Source organism: Cataglyphis hispanica, chromosome 11 (assembly GCF_021464435.1).
Source record: "Cataglyphis hispanica isolate Lineage 1 chromosome 11, ULB_Chis1_1.0, whole genome shotgun sequence".
NCBI classification, from domain to species: domain Eukaryota; kingdom Metazoa; phylum Arthropoda; class Insecta; order Hymenoptera; family Formicidae; genus Cataglyphis; species Cataglyphis hispanica.
In genome coordinates, this window is record NC_065964.1 from 4293915 (window position 1) to 4318000 (window position 24086).

The 24086-nt window shown below is 33.1% G+C and overlaps 1 protein-coding gene across 3 annotated transcripts in view; it reads left to right on the top strand.

The window, feature by feature from the left end:
- The window catches only part of LOC126853117 (latrophilin-like protein LAT-2), a 65236-nt gene that overhangs the window by 25331 nt on the left and 15819 nt on the right, over positions 1-24086 (top strand). For all 3 annotated transcript variants that reach the window (XM_050598590.1, XM_050598588.1, XM_050598591.1), the window contains one exon: positions 12546-12651. In XM_050598590.1, coding sequence (XP_050454547.1) covers positions 12546-12651 — 106 coding nt within the window. The remainder of the gene's footprint in view (positions 1-12545; positions 12652-24086) is intronic.

Sequence of the window (24086 nt, forward strand, 5' to 3'; positions counted from 1 at the left end):
GATTTTAGCAGCGCATCTCTCTCTCTCTCTCTCTCTCTCTCTCTCTCTCGAGTGCACTCAATATCTGCCATCATCCGGCGAGAATTGTTAAGCCGACTGGCTCCTGACCTAATTAATCGCAGATCCGTCAATTCATCGTGGACGTCTTACGGATAATTTGACTGTCCGGCGAATGTTATTCGAAAACCGATAGATGAGAATGACATTTTTTAATTTTGCCAGCGATCACGTCTGAATATAATACAAAGCTCCTCTTAATTTTTCGATCTTGATAAAAGATATTTTTTTTTTAAATTATAAAGTTAAAAATTTTTTAATAATACTGATTCGATTAATGCAAATAACGATTGAACGAACTCTTGTGTGACGATTGTATGTATATTTTTAAATACAGGTAAAATTAATGCCGTTTGTATGATAAACTCATCGAGCGTATATGGCCGAGTTGATGGTATTATTAACGCAATACCATTTTGTCAGATACGATAAGCCCTCTTTACGAGTAAAATAAATATTTAACATCGCAAATGCGTTGCGCATCGGTAAAATAAATATTTGATTGGTGACTTTATTGGGAATTTTTGTTCGTATCGCGTTATTAATTCTGAATTATATTGCAGTAATGTTGAATTTCATCCCAGTTTCATATATTTCATCATATATTTCTACATCTCAAATTTCGAATAACGTAAAGAATTAATTAACAACGAGATTGGATCAAAGAAATATTTTTGTTTGAAACTTTAATTAGACGCCATTAATTAAAATTATGAAACTTTATTTATTGAATTTTAATAAAATATTATATTATAATATTTACGTGAAACGCATTCAATTGCAATACTCGAGAGTTAAGCAATAAGATATAAACTTCGAATAAATGGACGCAAACATTTGACATTTCGACGTCGATCGGAGATCCGCCTTAGTTCCGAGATTCTTTATTCGCCCGGACTTTTGCAATGACAATGATAAAAATCGCCCCTGTGGTCATAGATTCTGGAATTTCGTAAATCGGGCAAGACTCGGGAAGGACAAACTACGCGAAGTTCGTCGTCGGGTTCTTCTCAAACTCGCAACGTTGAACTGCGGATTCCCTCGGAATGTAGCCAAGCTCTTAAATAGGATTTTTCGCTGAGGCGGCGAAATAAGCTTGAATGCCGCTCCAGAATGCCAGCGTGTAAACAATACTTAGAAGTTTGTAATTTAAATTTTTAACGTGACAACTCTATAATTGTGTTATTTTATACGAATAATGCACTGCGCAAGTATTTTTAATCTCCGTAAACTTTTTAAAATATGTATTTATACGAGTAATATTGATTTATAACGATAATATATCTAATATATGAATTTTACATTAATTACTTTTAAATAATTTCGAAAAATATCTGCATTTAATTTCTTTAAATCCAGTTACATTCTTCGCGTGGCATGGAAATTTTTATCAGGCGTTGGTCTTTTCTATTTAAGAGCTTTTAAAGTGCAAACGAACTTCTATAACTCGAAAAGGGAGAAATTTTCTCTCCGAAGATATAATTATACAAACTTTTTAATTGTTTGAATAAAGAAAGTAATTCTTCAAGATATTTAGAATTTTCTAAAGAATGCTTTGCGTATAAAATATCTCATTAAAAGTAAGAAGAGTTACGTGTATTAAATAAGGGTGCGCGCGTTAATAAGACCGCGTATTCCGAATAAAGGAGCAGATTCTGCAAAAATGCAAGAAAAGGACAGCAGCAATATAGCACGACGAGCAATAACACGGGACACGTGGGAATTATATTACGGATTTAATAGTAGCCGACATTAAACCGTGAAATGTTGCTGTCCATTAACGGACGAAGTCTCGAGATTCTGCCTGTATCCCGTTGGGATAGCGTCGTGACATAATTGAATTTATTAGAAGTTCGACCGCGCCTCCCGATTATCGTCGTGAGGAAAATTTTATATCCGAATTCGAGAGCCATGGGAACGTAATGTCGTACAATTTTCTCTCAGCGAGTTAATTTATATTATTGAATTATCATCTATTTTTACAAATAAAATACACATTTTTTTGTTACAACATCGCATAATAAAATTATTTTGATTTCTTTCGAATAATTTTAAATTTGTTAAAAAAAAACTTAAATTTAATTTGCGAAATTGTAAAATATATCCCGTAGATACTTTTCAATTAGCTAGATAAAATAATGCTTGAAAAATAATTTTTAAAATTGTTGTTATTTATGTAGTGCAATTAAATAACGATTACAAAGTTTTTAATCGATTCGAGATTTATTTGCTCTCGCGTTTTGAAATAGCGTTTGCGCCATTATTTGTGCGAAACCATTTGTAGCTTGGTGGATTTATTTCGCAAAGCTTATCCTTTTGTACTTCTCCCAGCACTCATTTATTGCTGGAGATTAAAAATAAACTTGGTGGTGCAAAAAGAATGGCGACAGTGAACAAAAGCCGCGATTCTTTCTAAATGCATCTCATGCGCTGCAACACGCATTGTTCGTCATATCACTGTAATTTTATACGTGCACTGTTTTACATTTTTTAGTGGTTAGTTAGTTTTTAATAACGATACACCATGCTATATCTGATTTTTCGTTGTTTTCTTTTTTTTTTCATTTTCTTTACTACTTGCGTTTATATCCGCATACTTCATACACGTACTCTTTCCCGTTATAAATTATTTTCTTCAAATTTCTGAAAAATTTTAGATAAAATATTTTCTCTCGCCGAATATATTTAACGATTCTGTATACAATTTTTTATAAATGAAATTAAAAAATAAAATTCTAGTTTTTTTTTAAATCAGTTATATTACATTTGGAATAAAAATATATTGAGAGTGTTAAATAATTACTTTAATTAATTAATAGCGAAATTACAAAACAAGAATTATTGAAATATTAAGCTTAAGAATATAATATTAAGAATATAATGAGTCTTATTTATGGGAACAAATACAGTCATGCTATAAAAAGTTGTTAAAAATTTACAGAGGAATCGAGTTTTAAGAATAAAAGAACAATATGAATGTTATGTTAACAGGATTATTTGATATTATGTATGACTACTGTGTAGAAATGTATGACTCGATTTAAATTTAAAACGCATGATGCTTGACGGACAGAAATGCAATTTCTTGAATATCTCTTGAGTATCATCACATCTTCTGACACGACGTCCACGTTTTCTCATGTGACAGACAATGTGAATTCCGAGACATTTGAATAATTATTCGACGTGAAGAAACCCAATTCAACTTCTTACAATTCTTATCGTTCACAAGAATAATAATACCTGAGAGAAATTGAAAAATTCCTTTTTATTATAACGAATAAAAATTCGATTGCTTCATCAATTTTCTAGGATGTTAAAAGACATTCGAATCTCGATATCTAGCGACGTCAACACAATGATATGATAAGCATTATATTATAGCTTATTAATGTGCGCAATTGTTTAAAGATTTTTTAAAAGGCAGGTCGAGAAATAGAAGTGACTTTATGAAAAATAAAAATCTAATAATATATTCGGGTGAGCGCGTTTATGGAAAATAATTCTTTCTTAACGTACGTTTTCTTTCTCTTCACTTTTCCTTTTAATAATTTATTTTAATAACATATCTTGAACAGAGAGAGAGAGAGAGAGAGAGAGAGAAATTCGACAATTGTTTTTGTTAGGACATGATTCTATCGGACGGTAATCCCATCTATAAACAAATGTGTGTTGATCCATGTGAGTGATGTTTTTCTTTGTTGCAAGCATCACGGCACAGGTACGTCGTATGAAAAGGGCAAAGTTATACGCGCTCGTGAAAATAAAATATTTATCTTTCGGATCACACGATTCGCGCACGTACTCGTAACATTTCCAAGGTGCGTACTTTGTGCTTCCGATATTGGATATCCTTTCAAGCCCTCCACGTGTTTCTGACAAAAGATGCAACGAGCTTCGAGAGAAATTAAAATAACTGAATTTTCTTTTAATATTCCTCCAATAATAATAGCATTGATATCAGTCACTTTATAATTAGCTTTTTCATTTTGGTTATGAAGCCAAGTCTTTTCTCTCTTCTCTCTTTCTTCCTTTTTCTTTCTCTTTTATCTTAAGCTGTTTTATGCTCGAATCACGTCTAAATTCTTCTTCAGGCCATATACACTTAGAATCTCATTTAATGATCGCGGAACTTTCAACCCTCGTTAAGCTAGCACTCTCACCACAATAAATTAAAATAAAACATATGCCAAAATTAAATGCTGTTTAGGTGCTAATTTAGTGCTCTATTTCTGATTTTAACGCTCGAATCATTTAACAGAATATCGTGATTTAAAGTAGAAGTGCTTTTTGATGAAAGTTAGGGATTACTGTCCGATAGATTCAAAATATCAGAATTAGGTGCTTTCTAATTTCAAGTGCAATTAATAAAATTTAATTATTTCAATCAAAACGAATTTTATATTCTCATTTTTTAGGATATTTTATTCTGTCCTTGTTAGTTATCGTTTAAATTATAATAAATAAATTTTGTTAATTACTTTTAAAAGTACTTAATTCTGATATATTTACTTTTGGATTTTGTGCAAGTATTTAATAATGGAGATGCTAAATGAAAGCACTTTAAATCGCGAATTTCTGCTAAATAATTTAAGCACTAAAATTAGGAATAGAGCAAGAAATTAGTACCTAAATAGCACTTAATTTTGACACATGTTTTATTTGTGCTTGGGGTTACTAGTTAACAAGGATGAACTTTCAGCTCTGAATTGCGATCTTTGTACAAAGCGCACTTTAATTTAGTAAACCTTTAATCTGTATGATTACAAAGTCGTTTAAAGTTGAATATAACGAATAGGTAGAATAAATGTCTAATTAAAGAGCACATATATGTGAAAGAAAATCTTTGAATAGCCTGTACATAAAGATTGTATTACATTCAATTTTAGATAACTTTGTAATTACACAGATTGAAGTTTTTATAAATTAAAATACTTTGTATGAAGATCGCAATATCATTTTCAGAGCTAAAAGTCCCGCGAAATGATCATATTTCGTAAATATGTTGTTAAGTAAGAATCTAAGCGTATATGGCCTGTAAGAATTTAATGATTGACACGTACGAGCTAAACAGTCTGTATTAAAGGAGAAAGAAAAAGAGAGAGAGAGAGAGAGAGAGAGAAGAGCAAGAGAGACTTGGCTCCATAACCGAGATGAAAAGTCAGCTGGTTATAAAGCGACAACGTGATATGCGAGCAAAGGAGACGAGAACACGAAAACGACGGCTTTTGAATTTCACAAGCTCTCCGCGGTTTCCCCCCCGTATTTTACGGACCGGAAACGATGAGACGTTCGTGCCGAGCGCAATTTATACTTCTTAACTCGACAAGCGAAATAATGTGCAGTGGCAACACACAGGTATCTCGAAAGCTTCTATTGATTTCCTAGCCACGAAATCGTGAAACATTTCAACTGCGAAAATGTGTTACGAGGAGAATGTGATTGCGTTGTTTTAAGTCTTTATCTAGTAATCTCGCTTTCAAGTAAAACTGTTTTTTTTTTTATTTTATTTTTTTTTTTATAACTTGTACAGTTTTGTGCATGGCTTCGCTACATTATCTGCAAGGACTTCCTAGCATCCTCTTCCTAATTTAAAATAAATTAGCATAAAAAAAGAATTGAAACTGTTTCAATTATATCTTAGGTATACAAATATATTTTATATTTCATCGTAATATGTGTGAAAAGACATTACGATATTTTTTTTAGATTTGATTTTACTAAACGAAGGGTTAAATTGTTACTTGTTCAAGTTATTGTGTCAAATGTAAATTTACGTAACTAGAAAGAATTGTTCGACTCAAAAATCACGATTGAAAGTAAATATTTTGAAGTTTTCGATTTAAAAAAATTTTTCACGTAGGGAAACGTCGTTGCTAAAATCTGCTAGATTTCATTAGATAAGTGGAAACGCAGCGCATTGGTATTTATGAAATCTGTTGGCAAGATTTTGAAATCCACGCTATTCGCAGGCGTGTTTTCGAGTAACTTTGTGCAACCGTAAATTTTCAATAATCCAATGGGGAAATAAAGTTTAACTGTGCAGCAACCACTGCGCTGCGTTCTTTCCGACCCGATGGTACTCGCAGATTTGTTTGAAAAATAATGTAGCTTTCAGCGCTACAGCCGCATTTTATTTCCTCTATGCGAATCGTAAAGTTTAAATTATAATTTAAACTAAATTGTAGTTGATGCTTTTTGTACGGATATGAAAGGGACTCAATTCGATATAATTTTCTTTGTCAAGTTTTCATCGTTGAAGGCTATTTTCGTACATTATTTCTCTCATTTTGCTGATACAAGATACATTTTTTTATAGTATTGTCATTTGATTCTCGCGAACAGGAATAAATCTTTTTAATTTTTAAACGTTGTAAGATTTCTCTCGTTCGGTTCTAAATTATACTCTTAATATTTACGCGATTTTTATGTATTTTTTATTTGAATACAATTGTCAATATTACTCCAATCTTTGCGCGGAATTGCATTCATTATTCGCGTGTCGTTCTTAGGTCTGTTGCGTGCGAAGAAGACCTAACATTTTCGCACATCCGCGCCTTTCAACAAAAAAGCATACTCGGTGGCGTCGAATTGGAAGTAGATTTCCGACGATCGCGCCATTTCAAATATCGGAGGGAAACCCTCGAGATTTCCATTGCAAATCTGTCTCGCGTAATAAAAAACAAACGTTCCGCGAAATTCGATTCGTTCGCGCGTCGCATCGCCCGACGTGCGTTGGCGATGACGCGAAATAACAGAACGAGATATCCGTGTACAAGCTGTGCGACAGCTGTGTGCAACCACACTGTTTGTTAAAAATTGCAAATATCGGATGTGAAGAGATATTAAAAACTGATGATGCAATGTCATGGCTCTCTTTTGATCGATAAAAATCAATTATATAAATTAAATTAAGGCTAGAAATTAAATTAAAATAAAAAATAAAAGAATTCAAAATTAAAAAGAAGAAACTTGAAATTAAAATTCGATCAAAGTAATTTAGTGAAAATATTAAATATAGTTTAATAGAATATATGTAATGTACGCGTTTATATTAATTATTAAATTAAATAATTATTTGGTTCCATTTCTGAAATATAATTTCCGGATAAATTCATGATTATCGAAATGACAGATTATTTGCATAATGTCTGCATTCTTATCACGTAGGTTTTGTTACGGGAGGTTGCTAAAGGATTCGGGCCAACAAGCTCGAAAGTTTCGCGCCGACAAACTTCGTGGAGGCGTAACGGATTTCCCGGGAGTGCGATTTAGATCTAAAAAAAGGGAGTCGTAGAGGATCTCGTCGGCTTAGAAGATTCTCCCCTTTCGTTCGACGATCGCTTTTTTCGCTCATTTTTGGGAATTTGTTTTTATCTCTCTGATGTTGAGCGCGAGGATTTCGTCCATGACTTGTTTCTTTAGGATCCTCGTTGGCAATAAAAATGTCGCGACGTTGTGATTGTCCGACCATTAACAGACGTCAAAACAAGGTCGTTGTATCATCCGAGTCGGGAATTTTTTAAAGAGGAATGAAATGAACTGCAGGAATGGAATTGATAAAAATATTAAATTATGTCAATGAATTAGTCATACGCGTGGATGTCAAAAAAAAAAAAATTTATATAACACTATATTGTATATTTTATAATATTTTATTTGTTTTATTCTTATCTCTCTCTCTTTCTTTCTTTTTCTATCACATTTATCAACATTCTATACATTTATGTATAGTGTGGGCTCAAACGTTCCGATCAAACTTTGAATTTTTATAGGAAATTTAATTTCGAACAAAAAGTTTCCTATAAACATTGTAGTACGTTCCATAGATTCTGAGATAACCAGTTTCAAATGTACTGAGGGTATAAGAAACTGTGTTTGGTTGCCAAAAATTGTTCAGCATAGTTTCGAGACTCTTTTGATCCTATAACACCCACTCGTCTATCCCACTGTCTAGTTTGACGTGGAATTTCTATCGACAGACTGGCATTTCGATTTAAACACAGTCTCGTGAAGACGAGATAATTCAAGCTGACGATCTCTCGAATTCCGCTGACGAGACCCTTTATCGAAAATCTGATTGAACTGTCTTGAATATGTGATTACATATGGCTCTTGCTATCGATATCCGATAATACTTCCGATAGCTGCCTCGTTAGCTTTTAGCTTCGGCTGCTATTTGATAGAGTCGTTGACAAAATGGGAATTCGAGAAAAGTGTTCACGTATTTCCAGATTTTTAAAATATTTCTTAATCTCATCTTTATCATATGGCAAATTATAAGCGAAGAGATCAATAACGTAGTAAAGACTGTTAATAAATTTGTCAAAATTATATTGTGAACAAATATTTGTTATAGCACTTTTATCGAATTACTAACTTTGACTTATTATTAGATACGTAAACCTATACATCACACAAGCCTGAGGCACGTAAATATATATAATTAACGGCGGGAAAAACGTCAGACAGGCGAGGAGAAAGTTTCGTGCAAGTCAAGATCCGCGATATAACCTTCGAGAGGTCGTGCTCTCCCTTCGAGAAAAGGACGCACAAGAAATTTCGAACGTAAAGTTGTTGGGTAACTCGTATAAGTCCGGCTTATCGTTAGTTTCTCAAAGCTGATATTGTGACGAAGACTTGGTGTCCGCGCCATATTCCGCAAGTCTAAATTAGATTCATAGTGATAATGAGAGATAAATATAATATTTTAAAGGGTAAATTAAATTATATACAGAGAATTAAATTATAAACGAGTTTTATGGACAACTATGATATCGGGATAATTGAAAGAAGATTTTATTATAACAGGAATTCGACTTGAATAAAGTTTGAAACTCGATTTAGTTGTCAAGACATTTATCTGCGAGTTATAATTATATCGCGCAATATATGGGATTAAAAGTTGTGAGTTGAACGCTATTAAGATTTAGGATTAAGATTAAAAGCTCGTACACGACGTCGTCGTCAGGTTTAACGAAAGACGTAAGATCTCGTAAGTTCCGATCGTGGCTGTCAAAGCTTTGATAAATCGCGACGTGGCGTCACTGCTTATCAGCGACAACGCCCTTAATACTACCGTCGTCCTTCGAGCTATCAGCTGTTGGAGGGCTCGGACGTTTATTGCGCGACTTTCAAGATACAGCACCGTAGATATCCCGAAATATTCTTTAAACGTCATTATGTCTATTCGCGGATGATTTAAGACTAAAAATATTAATTTATATCTTTTTAAATTTACACAGACAAAAAATTAAAGAATACATGCAATAAAGATAAAAAAATAATAAAAAAATAAATTTTATCTTAATTTTTATTTTTTTTGCGTGCTATCATAAATTATTTATACATTAATAAAAGCAAAAACTAATAATAGTTACATTCATTAACACACATACAAGTATTTTATTTAATAAAAAATTAAATCGAAATAAATTTCTTTTGGGGATTGAGCGGGAGTTGATATATATATATATATATAATCTAAATAATATTTTGTTCCGGAATGTAATTTCTTCAAAACTTTGGAATTAAATTTGCGGTTGACAGGAGGTAAAACAAACGACGCAAAATCCGTCGGATAATTATATACAAAGAAGATGCTCGCTATGAGATAATCGAGTTTAGTGTGATGGCTCTCGTTAAAGGACAAGAAAAAAAAAAAGATAGTTATAAAGTCTGGGCAAATCTACGGAGAGATGGGCTGTCTCTTATAGTGAATTCTACGCGCGATCTCGTTCCGCGTCCACCCTCCTGAATAATTCATAGAATGATGAAACTTTCAATGTCGGACGAAAAAAGCGCCGACATTCGCAAAGGTCGGCGAAACGGATCATTACTCTTTTCATTGCCGTTTTAGTCGAAATCGCCTCGAGTTCCATACATTTGATATTACCACCACATTGATATATCTACATGTTATTAAATTCATTCGATCATATATAATTATAACATTAAAGTTAGTGATACTAAATGTATCATGTACAATGATTAATAATTACTAATTGCGATGTCATTAGTGCTTCTGTCTTTAATTTATTTCCGAATTATTAATGAATATATTGATTTTTGCCGAGTTTAACTAATATCATATCGTAATTGATATTATTTTCTTGTTATACATTTTTTCCTCAATTTAATATAATTATTATATTTTTCAACAATTTTTTAAAATCTACAACTGTATATCATTCTTAATGAGTTTGTTTTTACTAATTATTTTTACTTGTTTGTTTATTATTAATTGTTTTCATTGTTCCATGTTTTTTATTTAATTTAATTTAATTGTTTTCCTTGCCTTGTATGCACGTATAAATATCACGTGCAAAAATATGAGAAAGCAATTGCGATGGGAAGCTGCGAACACGACAGATTCGAAGACCACGATTTCAATATGAATTCCGCGGATTTCTCTCGGTTAAAGAATTTTAATAAAGAAAGGATAGATAGGGCGGGGAGGTTATTCTTTCATTGTGATATACCAGGTATATATACATATTATATATGTATACGTACACTAGATGGTTTCATGTCCCCGCGCTTCCATCGGGTGACCTAGAAAAAGGCATCCCGATGTTTCTTCCTCTGCATTAACGGAATATCGATTCCATGCAAATAGCGAATAAATCAAACAAATTCGCGAGATCTGTATATTTTTCTCATTACGTTAATGTGCATTTATGTGTTTATCGTTGCATTTGAAAAATGGATGCTAAGAGTGAATCATATATACTTTTTCCAATGTAACGATATACGTGCATATATATTATATAATGTTATATATGTACAAATATATAAAATTGATTAATTCCCGTTAGCTCACAATTCATACGCGCGAATTTAGTTTTGATAAAAATATTATTCACGCGTTTGTTATAAAAGCAATTAATATAAATTCATTGAATTTCTCTCGATTGGATTTATGATTAAAAATTCCATAGGATATGATCATAACGCAATTATTCGCGTAATTGCACAATTTTCGTAAAATCGTTACATTTATGTTTAATGAAGCTTTCAAATCGATATAAATATTGTATAATTGTACAAAGTTCTAAATCACGTATTTATATAACAAACCTGGATCAATATTAAAACGTCGCGAAATGATTGCAATTCTTTTAAACGTCTCTTTGGAAAGTTTTTTTCTTTAAATGTATATCCTTTTCCTTCTTTTTTTTTTTAATTTTTCGAGACATTGAATTGTCACGGTTCAGATAAAAATTGCATGCATTTGACGATATTCTTGCGACGATTTTTTAAGTACGATATCTCTCGGGCTAATCTCGTTATTCTTGCCTTTGTTTTCCTTTATTATTAATCACATTTTTCCGCGGTAGCCGTTCTTTGACCGGGATGCTTCGCCTTTACCTCATCTTTGAAATGGAAACAAAATAGTTTCTTTTGTTCTAATAAATAAATAAATTTTCTGTATCACAATCGTTCCTTCATCTTCGCCAATGGTGCGGAGGACGGCCATCCCACGCTACGAGAAGCCGTTCGGCGACGATTTATGAATTATTCACGGAACAGGCGAATTTATATATTCACGAGGACAATTGCACGAACGGTTCGTGACGCTTAATTGTAGGCAACCGGAAAGCGGGACAAATCCATAATTTAAGACCACCCACAGTTTTCGTCGCGCCTCGCTTGCGTTCCGATTTCAGTTAAATAAGGGAACGACATGGTCTTAACTTTTGTATTAATTAGAATAGCGTTTTTGACGCACTGAGAAAGATGAAAATATAAACCTGGCATTCAGTCAATATTATTAAATTACAGAAAATACAAATCTGATAAAATTACTTAATTCATTATTATTATTATTACATTGTTGGAAATTTGAAAATAATCTCGAAGTACGTAAAATAAAAATAAATTTTTTATACCGTGTAATTTTTTTTTAAAAGTGCCGAACAATTTTTTTTTAAATAAATTGCTAGTTTCTTTGAATTGATGAGGATGGATTTAATTTTTTGGTATTAGAAGTAGTATTTTTTTTTTTTTGCTGACGAAATGTACTATTTGCGATTATTAAATTTATTTTTCTGCGCAAACTCTTACGAATTTTTTTGCTAAATATTCGATTTGTGCTATATCGCGATATCTCTTCCATGAACGAATGTTATCGCGCGAACATAATGTATTATGTTCGCCCTTATATCCCCGACTACTCTTTATATTACGTTATCACTCTAGCGAGAATAATACAGCACGCTCTCAGGCAACCGTACCATTATTTCTGATCCTTTATTATTGAACCCACACAAAAGGATTCGATATATTCCATATAAGCTAGGTTTCCTTCAATTATATTTCTTACCCTAGTAATTTTTCAGAAGTGATAAAGTATTTTTTAATCCAAGTTGAAACGCGAATCATCTTTTAATTACAAACTTTGAAATTGAAAGATAAAAATCAATAAAAATTATTTTTTACGTTTTGAAATTTTTTTTACTAATTGATTTGATTGATGTATGTTGTAGCCTCTTCTCTGACTTGAGGAGCCTGGCAGGCACAACTCTGATGAATCTTTTGGCAGCTCTCTTCATGGTTCAGCTTCTATTCATCGTGGGAGCTGGAGGAGTACAGGTAAGTTTTTTTTTTTCTTTCTTTCTTTCTTTTTATTTATATATTTATTACGATAGACAATATATTCTTTCGCATATTTATATAAGAATAGCTTTTTAAAAATTCCGAAAGTTATATTTTTATTACAATTACAAGATGAAGCATAATAACATATGATTTGCATTGTAAATGTCAAATAATTAAGAAAGATAATTCTAAACGAAAAATGTCATATTGGCTATGATTCAATAGTTGTCGAGATATGCCCAGAAGAAATTCGATCTTTATTATAGGATATTTTTTACTTAAAGTTATCTCTAAAATTTATTGCCAAAATATTTGTATTTCTCCTTGTGTCCTTGGTACAGACACGAGTGCGAAAATCATCTAGAATTCGCCGAGATGTGAATTTCGAGATATTGCTTTTTGCTTGCGGGAATTAGAGAGACTCTGCGAAGAGTAGTCGGGAAAAGCTTTCGTCTCATATTTCGCTCTTAAATCCTCTTTAATTAAGTTCCGAGATCGTCGCGAAGACGCGAAAGAATCCGGGATCCCTTTTGGCTCGCTCTTTGCTTCTACCGGGAAAATTCGGGATGTCAGGCTTTCCTTCGTATACTACGAAGATACCTAACATTGCCACTGGAATTCTTTCGGTGAACCGCAACGTCGGTTACCGACAGACGGAGGAGAAAGCATTCCGCGGAATTCCTTCGGAATTATATCGCCCAGGAGACAAGCCACAAGGAAGGCAAATATCGCGCGGAAACTCAAAGTGAAAATTAGCGACATTCCTGTTTCCAAGTTTTAATTGTGTGTCGGTGACGGTGGACTTTTCGCGGAACGTTACAGAATTCGTGCTAAAAGTGTTTCTCATTTATTCCCGTGGGTTTGAATATAGCACGCGATGCCACTCGGTCATTTTGTTGCAACGCTCGTTCAATTAGCGTTAAATTGCATTTAATGGCTTTGATAAGATTAACAGAGTATCATTGATCATTCTATTTCCGTGCTACACTGTTTCATAATCGCCCGTATTATTGAGACAGATTAATTAAAATTTGTAATTAGTCCCAGTTAAAAATGGGAAGTATCTATAACTTTAATTACATACATCTATTGGCGTATTTAATCGTAATCCCATTGCTTGTTTTAATAACATAGCGAAATAAATTTCATCTCTTTGCATATAAAGTATATCAGATGTTCCAGAAAATCTATGCAATATTTATTCTTAAATCCAAATATTATTAAATTCTTTTTATAATTAATTCTTTAATTCTTTTGTTATTTTCCAAAACGGAAAAATTTTTTCAAGTTTTATAAAAAGAAATATATATGATCTAATATAATTGTTTTATATGGTATAAGATGTAAGTTTTCTAGGACATTTTGCATAATAATTTTTTTTCAGAGACGCTTAGCAAAATATTCTTTGTAACTTTTATTCAGCATATTGCGAAGCTGGGTATTAATTACTGGCCATATAATTACAATGAATAAAAAGGAATGTAAGGGGATATCACGTGCGAATCATCAATCGTACAAAGAGCACGGATATTACTCGTTAAGAAAATAAATTTTATTGCATACTTCCGGCGGAAATGAAAAACGTGCATACGTTGTATCTTCTCATTTTGAAAGAAGCGAACCAGAAAATTTTTTTAGATTTATTCAACGACAAAGAAATAAGCATGTCTTCGTTTTTTCGTCTCTGAATGAAAGAAGGATTTGCGGAATCTACAAATATACGCTTTTTCATCATCGTCATAATTAGAGGTAGAGAGAGAGAGAGAGAGAGAGAGAGAATATTTTTTTAGCGTCGAAAAAATTCAACGAAAACGAAGATCTTTTTAGGTCAAATATTATTCATCGCGATAGTTGCGGTTATCGTTGCAAAATCCTAGCCTTTGATCCTTTGAGGATTTTTGCGGAACGCATTTCGTTCTAAAAATGGAGTAGAAACGTGGGAATATTTTCAAATGTTATTCATCGTGATGGTTCAATACCCGGTTTCACGTTCGTAGAATCCTATGCGAAATAGTGAAACATTATGGTACGATATTCTGTATCTCGCGCTTGATCTTTCTATCAAAGTAGAGAAAATTGCAATTGAATATTGTACAATTTTGAATATATGTGATATGAAAAAAACTTTTTTTATATGTTCAGATTTGTAATTTAAATAATTAATTTGAACATGTCATAATTGTAACAAATAATTTCTCTTTGATAAAAGATTTTTTTGATAAAAGCTTTTGATAAAAGAAAATCTGCATATTAAATTAATTATTTTTACTTTTTTAATTATTATAACAAGAAAACAACGCCAGAGCAATTATAAAATATATAAAATATATTCTTTATTTGGTACAGATTTTCTAAAATTTTAATTAATTGACATTTAGATTTTATTTTATCGATAAATTACGCAAATCGAATAAATAAAAACGGCTAAAATGCTGGAAACATTGGCGACGATTTTGCGTGCGAGCGGGGAAAGGAGAGGCGGCTGCTGAAGCAGAGTCAGTGGTTTTTTTTTACGAAGTGCTAAATTTCGCGACCGCGAACGGGATGAGGTTCGTTTAACGCTGGGAACGATCCTAACGCGAGTACTACATCAGCGCTGTGTACATGCAAAAGGCGGAGGGGAAAAAAAAAAAAAATTCACCGCATTTCGAAAGTGCGTGTACGAGCGGACGCGTTACATGTTCCGAGGTGAGGATGCCATCCCTCCGACATAAGCACACAAGTCCCTAATTGCGGCCTTGTCTCCTGTCAGTACGTAAAGACGGATTTACGTGAAATACCCACGAAATTAACGCACAAATTTCTATTTATTTTTAAACTTGAAATAAATTTAAAATTATATGCAACTAGAACTTGAAGTAAAATTATATATTGCAATAAAAATATATAGTGGAATAAATGAAATTACATAATCGACTGTAACAATTAGTTAGATCAACTTTTTCAATATTGATTTAATCATTAAATGCCTGTTTATCTAATGCTATCAATATGTTATCAGTGAAACACGTTTGATGATCAATCCCAGAGAATCGGCAATGATATTTGGAATTATGAAGTATCTCGAATTTTACAATATATTCGGTTTGACAGGAGGACAGAATATTAATAATAACGTTTTTCATCGAGACAGACGCGGCATAGTTAGGGGGAAAAAGAAGTTTATTACAGATGGAGGAATTCTGTTCTGTCATAACGCGTGACGGAGATAAATTTCCGTCGCTCGTAATCTCGCGGCCTTATTGTTACCGCATTCTGATTCAAGAGGGGAGAAAAATAAATTCAGCCCGCGAAAGCCTTCTCTGGGTCGCTTTCCTTAATCTCGTTTTCGAACAACATCAACACACGGCGCTTGTTTTCGCGAAAATCGAAGAGGATAAAAGAGAACGGGGACAATAAAGGGAAAAATCGCTTTATTATTCCGGGACGAACACTAGAAATAGGAATATTTATTGCGCGGAGCAAAATTGAGAGAGACAACAATTGTATAAATCAGTAAAAATGAAATTATTTATATACAGGAGAATATAATAAATTTTACAAATTTTCTTTTTTATTTCTCTCTCTCTTTCTCTCTCTTTCTTGTTTGAAAATTATCATATCTTCAAATATTATATAATATTCAGACGCTTTTATAGGCGAGATTCTCTGCAGCGACCTTTATACATTGTGCTCGTGTGCATTTTCGCGCACTCCCCATGATGTTTCCGGTTCCGCCCAGTAAAGCAGTAGTGCACCTCGCGGTCTCGAGATATATTGCACTCTCGCATTAAGTCAGACACGTTTACGGGTTCTATTATCGCTGCCGGGGATGCTGGCAAACGAGATAAGGTCTAGCAAGCGAGAGCCGGCCGGAACTAAAAAATACGAAAAGGGAAGGTTATTAATTCGCCTCAATGTTTGATCAAATTTGGGAGCTTTTACGACGAATTCACAATGCCAATTAATATTAATAGTCGTGAAGGGATATAATTGTAAATTACTGACATCTATTTAATTATAAATAATAAATTAGTATTATTGACATTATGAAATAAAGAAAAATACATTATATTATATTATTATATATATTTTCATTTAGAAATAAAAATGTAAAATTTAAATCACGAATATTAGAGCTATTAAATATATTAGATATAAAAATATGCAAAAATATAAATATAAAGATTTATCATAAAAAATTTCTTTAATTGATAAATGGGTGTTCTTAGGTTCATATACATTTAATATATCAAAATACTTGATGTCACGATAAATTACAATAAAATTAAAAATTACATTCAAATTGATATCATAAATTTGTTAAAAATTGCTGAGAGATTAAAAATTTTAAAAAACATACAGTACATTGATACATAAATTGTAGATTTAAAGATATGACTGAAAATTGGATATTTACCGTGAAGGCAATTCTTGCGCAGAAATATTCGCGTTAGAAAAAGATTGATAACGAATTTTGGGAATTCAGACTTGTCAGTGATGTACAGCCTCTCATCGCGTTAATATTAAGGGTCGTTTCTTGAATCGGACGAGTTTAATAATGCGCGCGTTAAATCATTATAATTAGTATGATTATGCGTGTCGCAAGAACGATATTCCTCCTACATTTGGGAATATGATATATCGCACTCTGCATTAAGTCGAGCGCGCTCGTGTTTCCGTGTCGGAAGGGTTGGTCGAGGGTAAAACGGAGATGAAATAAATTTTCTTGAAAAGCAAAATTGGAAAATTTTAATATCCAGTTACGCCAGATCGTCTATAGTTAAAAAAAATGTGAGAATTGTCTTTGAACTAAACAAGCAATACGGAAAAAAATAGAAATTTTTGTGGAAGAGATTTGAATCATATACGGATATTAATTATCATAGAATATTTTGTATATGAATAAAGCCTTTTTTAACGTAGAAAATTATTCAATTAATAAAAAATGAAACAATACAATATAGAGAAAAAGGATAAATTTTTATTTAGAAATAAAGTTTTTTTCCTGATGAATAGGATATTTTTATTGTTTAATTATATTAAAAAAAAAAAAAAAAGATTTAATTGCAAACACTTCTTTTGATAAATTTTGAGTCATTTGATAGAATATCTTCTACCTCATTTACCATAATGAGACACGAAAATGTAATTTTATGCAGAAAAAGAGCTGCGCGGTGTTTCGGCGGAGGGAAGTGTGTAATTTACGAAGCCAGAATATATATTCTACTATATATTATATTATATATATATATATATATATATATATATATATATATATATATATAATCGGGCTGAAATTCTAAACGCCGTAAATTTCTTTTGCATTAGCGCGCCCTAAGTTCTCCTTATGTCGTGCAAAATCGCAAAAAATGCGGGAAGGCCTAGATATGAAAATTTTTTTCCTCCTGCGAGTTGAGCCCGAATTTTCGTCGGGACACGGAATTCCACTTTAGCGAAGAATGCGGAAGCGACGTAAATCACACACGCGGTCCGGACTCTTCTTGCCGTTGCCGCGAGGTAAAGTGATTTCCAGCGACAAGTCTTACGGTTTATGAAAACAATTCCGCAGAGATTTGTTGCGAGATAACTATGGGGTTGAGAGGCATCATCCCCTGGGAGATATTTGATTGACCGAAGCTCGGAATCAGGAAGGGGGAAGGGAGAAGCGTTGCGATGCCGAAAACGCACGTGAGATCTTCGCGTCTGTTCACGACACGTGGAAATGGAAATGCGACTACTGTATATACTGACGGCGAAGAAATTTCGCATCCTGTTGAGAAATCCAGGTTGCGATTTCCCGGGAGATCGCCCGCTCGAATAATTCGATAAATTCCGGCGATCGTGCATCTAGGACTTCCCGATTTGTCGATTACGCGCGCGGGGTGGGGGAGGGAGGGGTAAAACTTTTCGATAAGGAATAAAGTATATGTGTGTGCTGCGCGAGAACAAAGATTTTACATAATTCGTAGAATTTAGGAGCTACAAAATTTTAGCATTTGTGATTTTCGAATTAAATGTCACTATTTAAAAGACCGTCATTCTATTTATTATTGTTATTATTATTTGCTATGATTCAAAGAAAAGGTAAAGTTTAAAAGTTTGTTATTTTAAAATTATATTAAGGAGAAATTGAAAAATGGAATGCTAAAAAATTTGGATATTAATCTGTCATTAGTTTTATTTCCTCTCTTTCTAGCCGCGCCGGGATAAAGTTTTTGATAAAGTCTTTTTCTCTTCTGCGCGATAACGGGGCTTCGTTGTTCTGAAATTGTGTATACAAGGTCTAACGAGAATGTCCGGCGAGTTCCGGCGAGTGGTTTTTAATTAAGCGCGAAAATGTCCGGGAGACAGAACGGCGCCGACCCGTGAACTGTAATGGAGCTCTTAGATTAGAACAACTCACTCTCGTCTTGGCATCGAACAAAACAAAATTGCCAATTGGAATGGGAAATCAATCGCGAATCTTCCCGCTTCCTGCTCTTTCTAGGGTATATAAATTAAAGTCGCAATCTGAATGTAACTTCTGCCTTCTCACACGAAGAATATTCTCAGTTGCCTGCGGTTCGCAAAGATTGGAGTTTCATTGCATAATTTATAGGAACGTAAGTTTCTTCTTGATGTCTTTTCTATGTATATGACTAAAATTCTTTTAACTCCATTAGATAAAAATATTCTATTTTTTTTTAATTTTAAAATTTGATTCGGGTATTTAAAGTTGCCCGCAAAATTCTATATACATTGTAAGAAAAGAAAGAAAAAAACGAAAAATGTAATATGGAAAATTCTCTATTTTTGATCCGCGCGATGCACATCTAATCGCGTTGTTAATAAAAAATATTTATTTTAATCAACGCATATTTTGACATTTTTATAGCCCTTAGCGATTTATAATTTAGAATCCAATTAATTTTTCTTTCATTTATAATCTTAGAATTTAATTGAAAAATATCTGCGCGCTATTGTTCGCGACTGTTATCGTTAGATGTCCGAAGGCCGTATTGTATTGTGTCGTTACATCGGTGTATTTTCTCGTACCGATGTCGGGGAGAGACGCAAAACGGAGTCTCGTTATCCAAACCAGTTATCGATTACGCCGACGGCTTTGTTGCCAGGCATTTTTAACAATAAGAGCCTGTCGGCGCGCCTGCAATTTAACGATTCGTTGACTGACATCTCCACATGTATCTCGCAGCGCTCGTGGGAAAAAATCACGAGAGGGAATCGCGCTGTCAAACGCGGTTTATGCGGGCGATTTGAAGGTGCGCCTTTATATTTTTATCGCGCGCTAAAATATGCGGGGCTCCTTTATCAGAAATATGTCAAGCGAATGTATCTGTTCGAATCCGCGATGTGTAAAATCGTTCAAGCTGAGGAGAGAGATCGCGCACCGAATCTCTCCTCGATAAATAAGTCGCCCGATAAACTCACGAATTTACATATATCGAATTTTTAAGATTTATACATTGTTTCTGAAATCACCCAAACATGATCGACATAATTTTTTTATTTAAATCTATTATTTGCGCGTGAGGATAATTTTCTATCTCGTTTATCTCTTCAGTTTTTATATAACTTGCATTATTATACTGTCTCACATTATCAAAAATACATTTTCATTTCGAGGGATAACAGAAGCGAACTGCCGAAAGTGATCCTTGGAGAGTAGCGAGAAAGTTTTAATTGCGAATAAACGCTCGAAGAGAAAGAGAGACAGAACGCGATGCGTGTTCGTGTTGGGAATAATTGGCCGCGAGTTCGCGGTGTAAATAAAATAAAATTCACCTCTTTTCTCTATTCCAGCGAAATCGAAATTTCGAATTCCGATTTTCCGATAGGAGGCATTTCGGTGCATCGAGTTCGCGTTTAATGCACCGTTTTTTTCTCGCGTTTCTCTCCATCGTTTTCACGAAATAGCACGTCGCATCCGAAAATCCGCATTGCAGTACATTTCTACAGGATTTTAAGTCGGCGAGTTGGTGGATTATTCTAATATTAAGCATTCTTTTCATTTACGTATTCTTTTTTTTTTTTTTCATTTACATATCGTATACTTAAGATGGATGTTCACACACTTTTAATTCAATGACGACTCTGAAGTATTTCTATTTATATTATCTTATTAAAATTTTTAAAGGTAAATGAAAAATAATATATGTTTCCGATTTTTAATGATCTGTTATCTAACGCGATCGTGATAATCTTTGTTATTGAATCGTAGAAGGTTCATTGAATTATATGACATTTAGATATTTATAAATCTTATGTAACATGAGTTCATAAATAGAATATATTAAATTAAATTTTAATTAGGCACTTTGCATTATTTGAGAATTAAAAGAATAAAACAGCAGCCATTTATTTAAATAGCGTATAAACAGGACGAGAAAATATGAAACTCCTTTAAAAAACGGAGACTTTTTAAAAATTTTTCTTATCTATATTAGATATCGGAAGATGCGCACAGACTTTAACGTATTCGAGCGTTTGCTGATCAAAACACTGTGATATCTAATAAAACTGAATAAGATAATCGTTGTAATATTAAAAAAATTAATTAAAATTAAAATTTAATGAAAATAATAAGAAAGACTGTGTAAGAAGACGATATCCAAATGAATCTTCGTTGAGGAGAAAAATTGATTCGAAATTAAATCTATTTACGAAGCGAATTCGAGGTATAATGTTACGATACACCCTGTATATATTCGCAAGTGCACACCCTTTTGCAAGCATCTCGTGCATTACCTCGATGGTGCGCGTGCGATTTCTTGTGCTTCGTTTCATCGTAACGACCGCTTTTACGGCGACTTACGTTCTTGCGCGGTCACGTCTTGCCTGTGAGAAGAACTCGTGGGCGACTCGTGGCACTCTTCTTCATCGAAACTTTCCCATCTCTTTTCTTTATCGTACTTTCCAGTAATCGCGATCGAGTGCACTCGCTAGTCAACCCGGCGACCGTGACGTTCGTCATCCTTCATCTTTATTGCCACTTCTGTTTCTGAAACTTTTTCTTTCTATTTTTTAACATTTCGCAAAGTGTGATGTATAAATATATATTATCCTCTATCTTATATACGAGATTATCATATTTATACATATATTATACATCTTATAAAATATTTATGGCTTTTTTTGAAATGTGTAACATAATATAATAGTCGCAATATTATACATATATATATATATATATATATATATATATATATATATATATATATATAAAGGATGTAAATGTCAAAGAGAGACAGGTGTTTGGATAAAATATTTAAAACAAATTGTCAATAAACACACACGCATTACACATATTGTATCAATATCTATCCAATATTGATTGAAAGATCAGCTCATTCTAGTTTCCGCCTTTTTTCACTTCATCGCGATAAATATTCACTTGCGAAAAAATGGAGATTACCGATGCAGCGATGGCATGCACATTTACAAACGACCTCGCGTATGTCAAAAAGTTTGTTTCCATCGAAATCTCGTTTCAGTATATTTTGTAGTCGTCAACAACAGCGTAAAAAATTCATTCGCGCGAAATTGTCGCGAAAATTCACGCGCGGCGCTTGCGAGACGTGATACAACATTGTGAAAGGATAGCTTTTAAAAGATTGTATGTCATAGCATTCTCGCCATTTTGGTATAAGAATATCAAGAAAAAAAAAAAAAAAAGAAAACAGACTTTAACATTGTACTTGAAATTTGAGAAAAAATATCCTTGCTAAAAATAATTTAGCATTTAGTTTACAATTTTCTAATTTTTAATTTTAAATAAATATATATTTATAGTATTAATAAATATCTATTGTAAATATTTATAGTATATATACAAATATTTATAAATATTTATAGTATTAATAAAAATATATTTTTACGCGTGAATTTTATTTTAACAAAATTTTAATTTGACGCTTGTTTTTAGATACAAAGATCTTTCATATAACATTGAAAATGGGAGAAAATATCGATAATAAATAAAATGATCTTTTACGAATTCTTTCGACAAAAATAATGGAATCTGTTGTTGACATTAAGATTTTTTTATATACCTCGTACATTGATTTATTGTCCCTTATGTAAATAAGAAAGAAGCGATGCGCGCATCTTTACCTTTTCTTGAGAGGCGCCCTATATCAACAGAGGCAAAGAGAGCGCGCCCTGCGAGTCGCATAAGTCGACGGCCTTTATCGAGGACAGTTACGTTTTTTAATCACACCGTCGTCGATGATTCAACTCGTGCGGAAACACAAGCTCGACGGTAATTAATCGATGAGATGAGGGCTTATTCGCTCTTGCACACTCGCCGCTCCGTTTAGGTCCTGATCGTAGCAGACGAGACGAGACGAGACGATGACAACGACGGCCCTTTAATTAGCAAGCGACTTGATCGGGAGAGGATATTTTTACGCCCGCACAAATCAATTTATCCCCGTATGAAGATATATCGGTAACTATGCCATGCCATAAATCGCGCTGCTCGGCTTCTTTCATCTCTATCCTCTTCTTAGATAAGCGAAAGCGATTTAGAACGTTTCAAGATTCAATTTTTTATTCAACTTGCGATTCATTCTTGTAATTGCCGGCTCTTATTATTATATTTTTATATATATATATATATATATATATATATATATATATATATATATACGAAGTAATTATATATACACAATTATTGTGATTTGTATTAATATTTAATTTTCAATCAAAATACCTTTCGATATCAGGCTCATTATTTCATTGATCGGCTTTTATTGTTACGACCAAAGGAGAACTGATAAAAAATTTTCTGCGATCTTCTCGTGAGCCATTCGCGAATTATAGTTGAGAAATTATTCACTATCCGGTAAGCTGCCGACGCATCGATATAGGTTTCAGGAGCAAAGCCGGATCTTTGTTCCTAAAACCGCTTTGTTCTCGGCATGCGTTGAAAAGCGGATACGATGACGACGGTTGGAGCCGATAATACGAATTAATTGATATGTTCGACCCGCAGCATTGGCCGATCGCGGAGCTGCTTTTAATAGGCAAGTTAATTGCTTCATTAAGAAGAGCATTCTCTTTCTTTCTGTCTCTCTAATTTTCATTCTCTTTGCGATCCTAGGATGCGACGATTGCCCTTTTTCCAATGTTCCAATTTATACCGTCTGTTCGATCGAATGCAACCGGCGAATAAATGATTAATTTACCGTCGTTGATATATCGCGTTTCGTATTATATGCCCACGGTCTTCCCTATCATCTGTAGAGTTCGTTTCTCACATTACATACTAGATCGTGTAACATGTGACTCAGTGTAGTTGTTGCGATCAATTCCGTTGTATTCGATAAAGTATCGATGAGGTGACACTTTAATAATTCATCTGCAGTTATATATTCGATTTGGATTTCAATTTTGAGATTGGCATAAACACTTAGTTTATGGAATAACATTATTCTATACCTTGTATT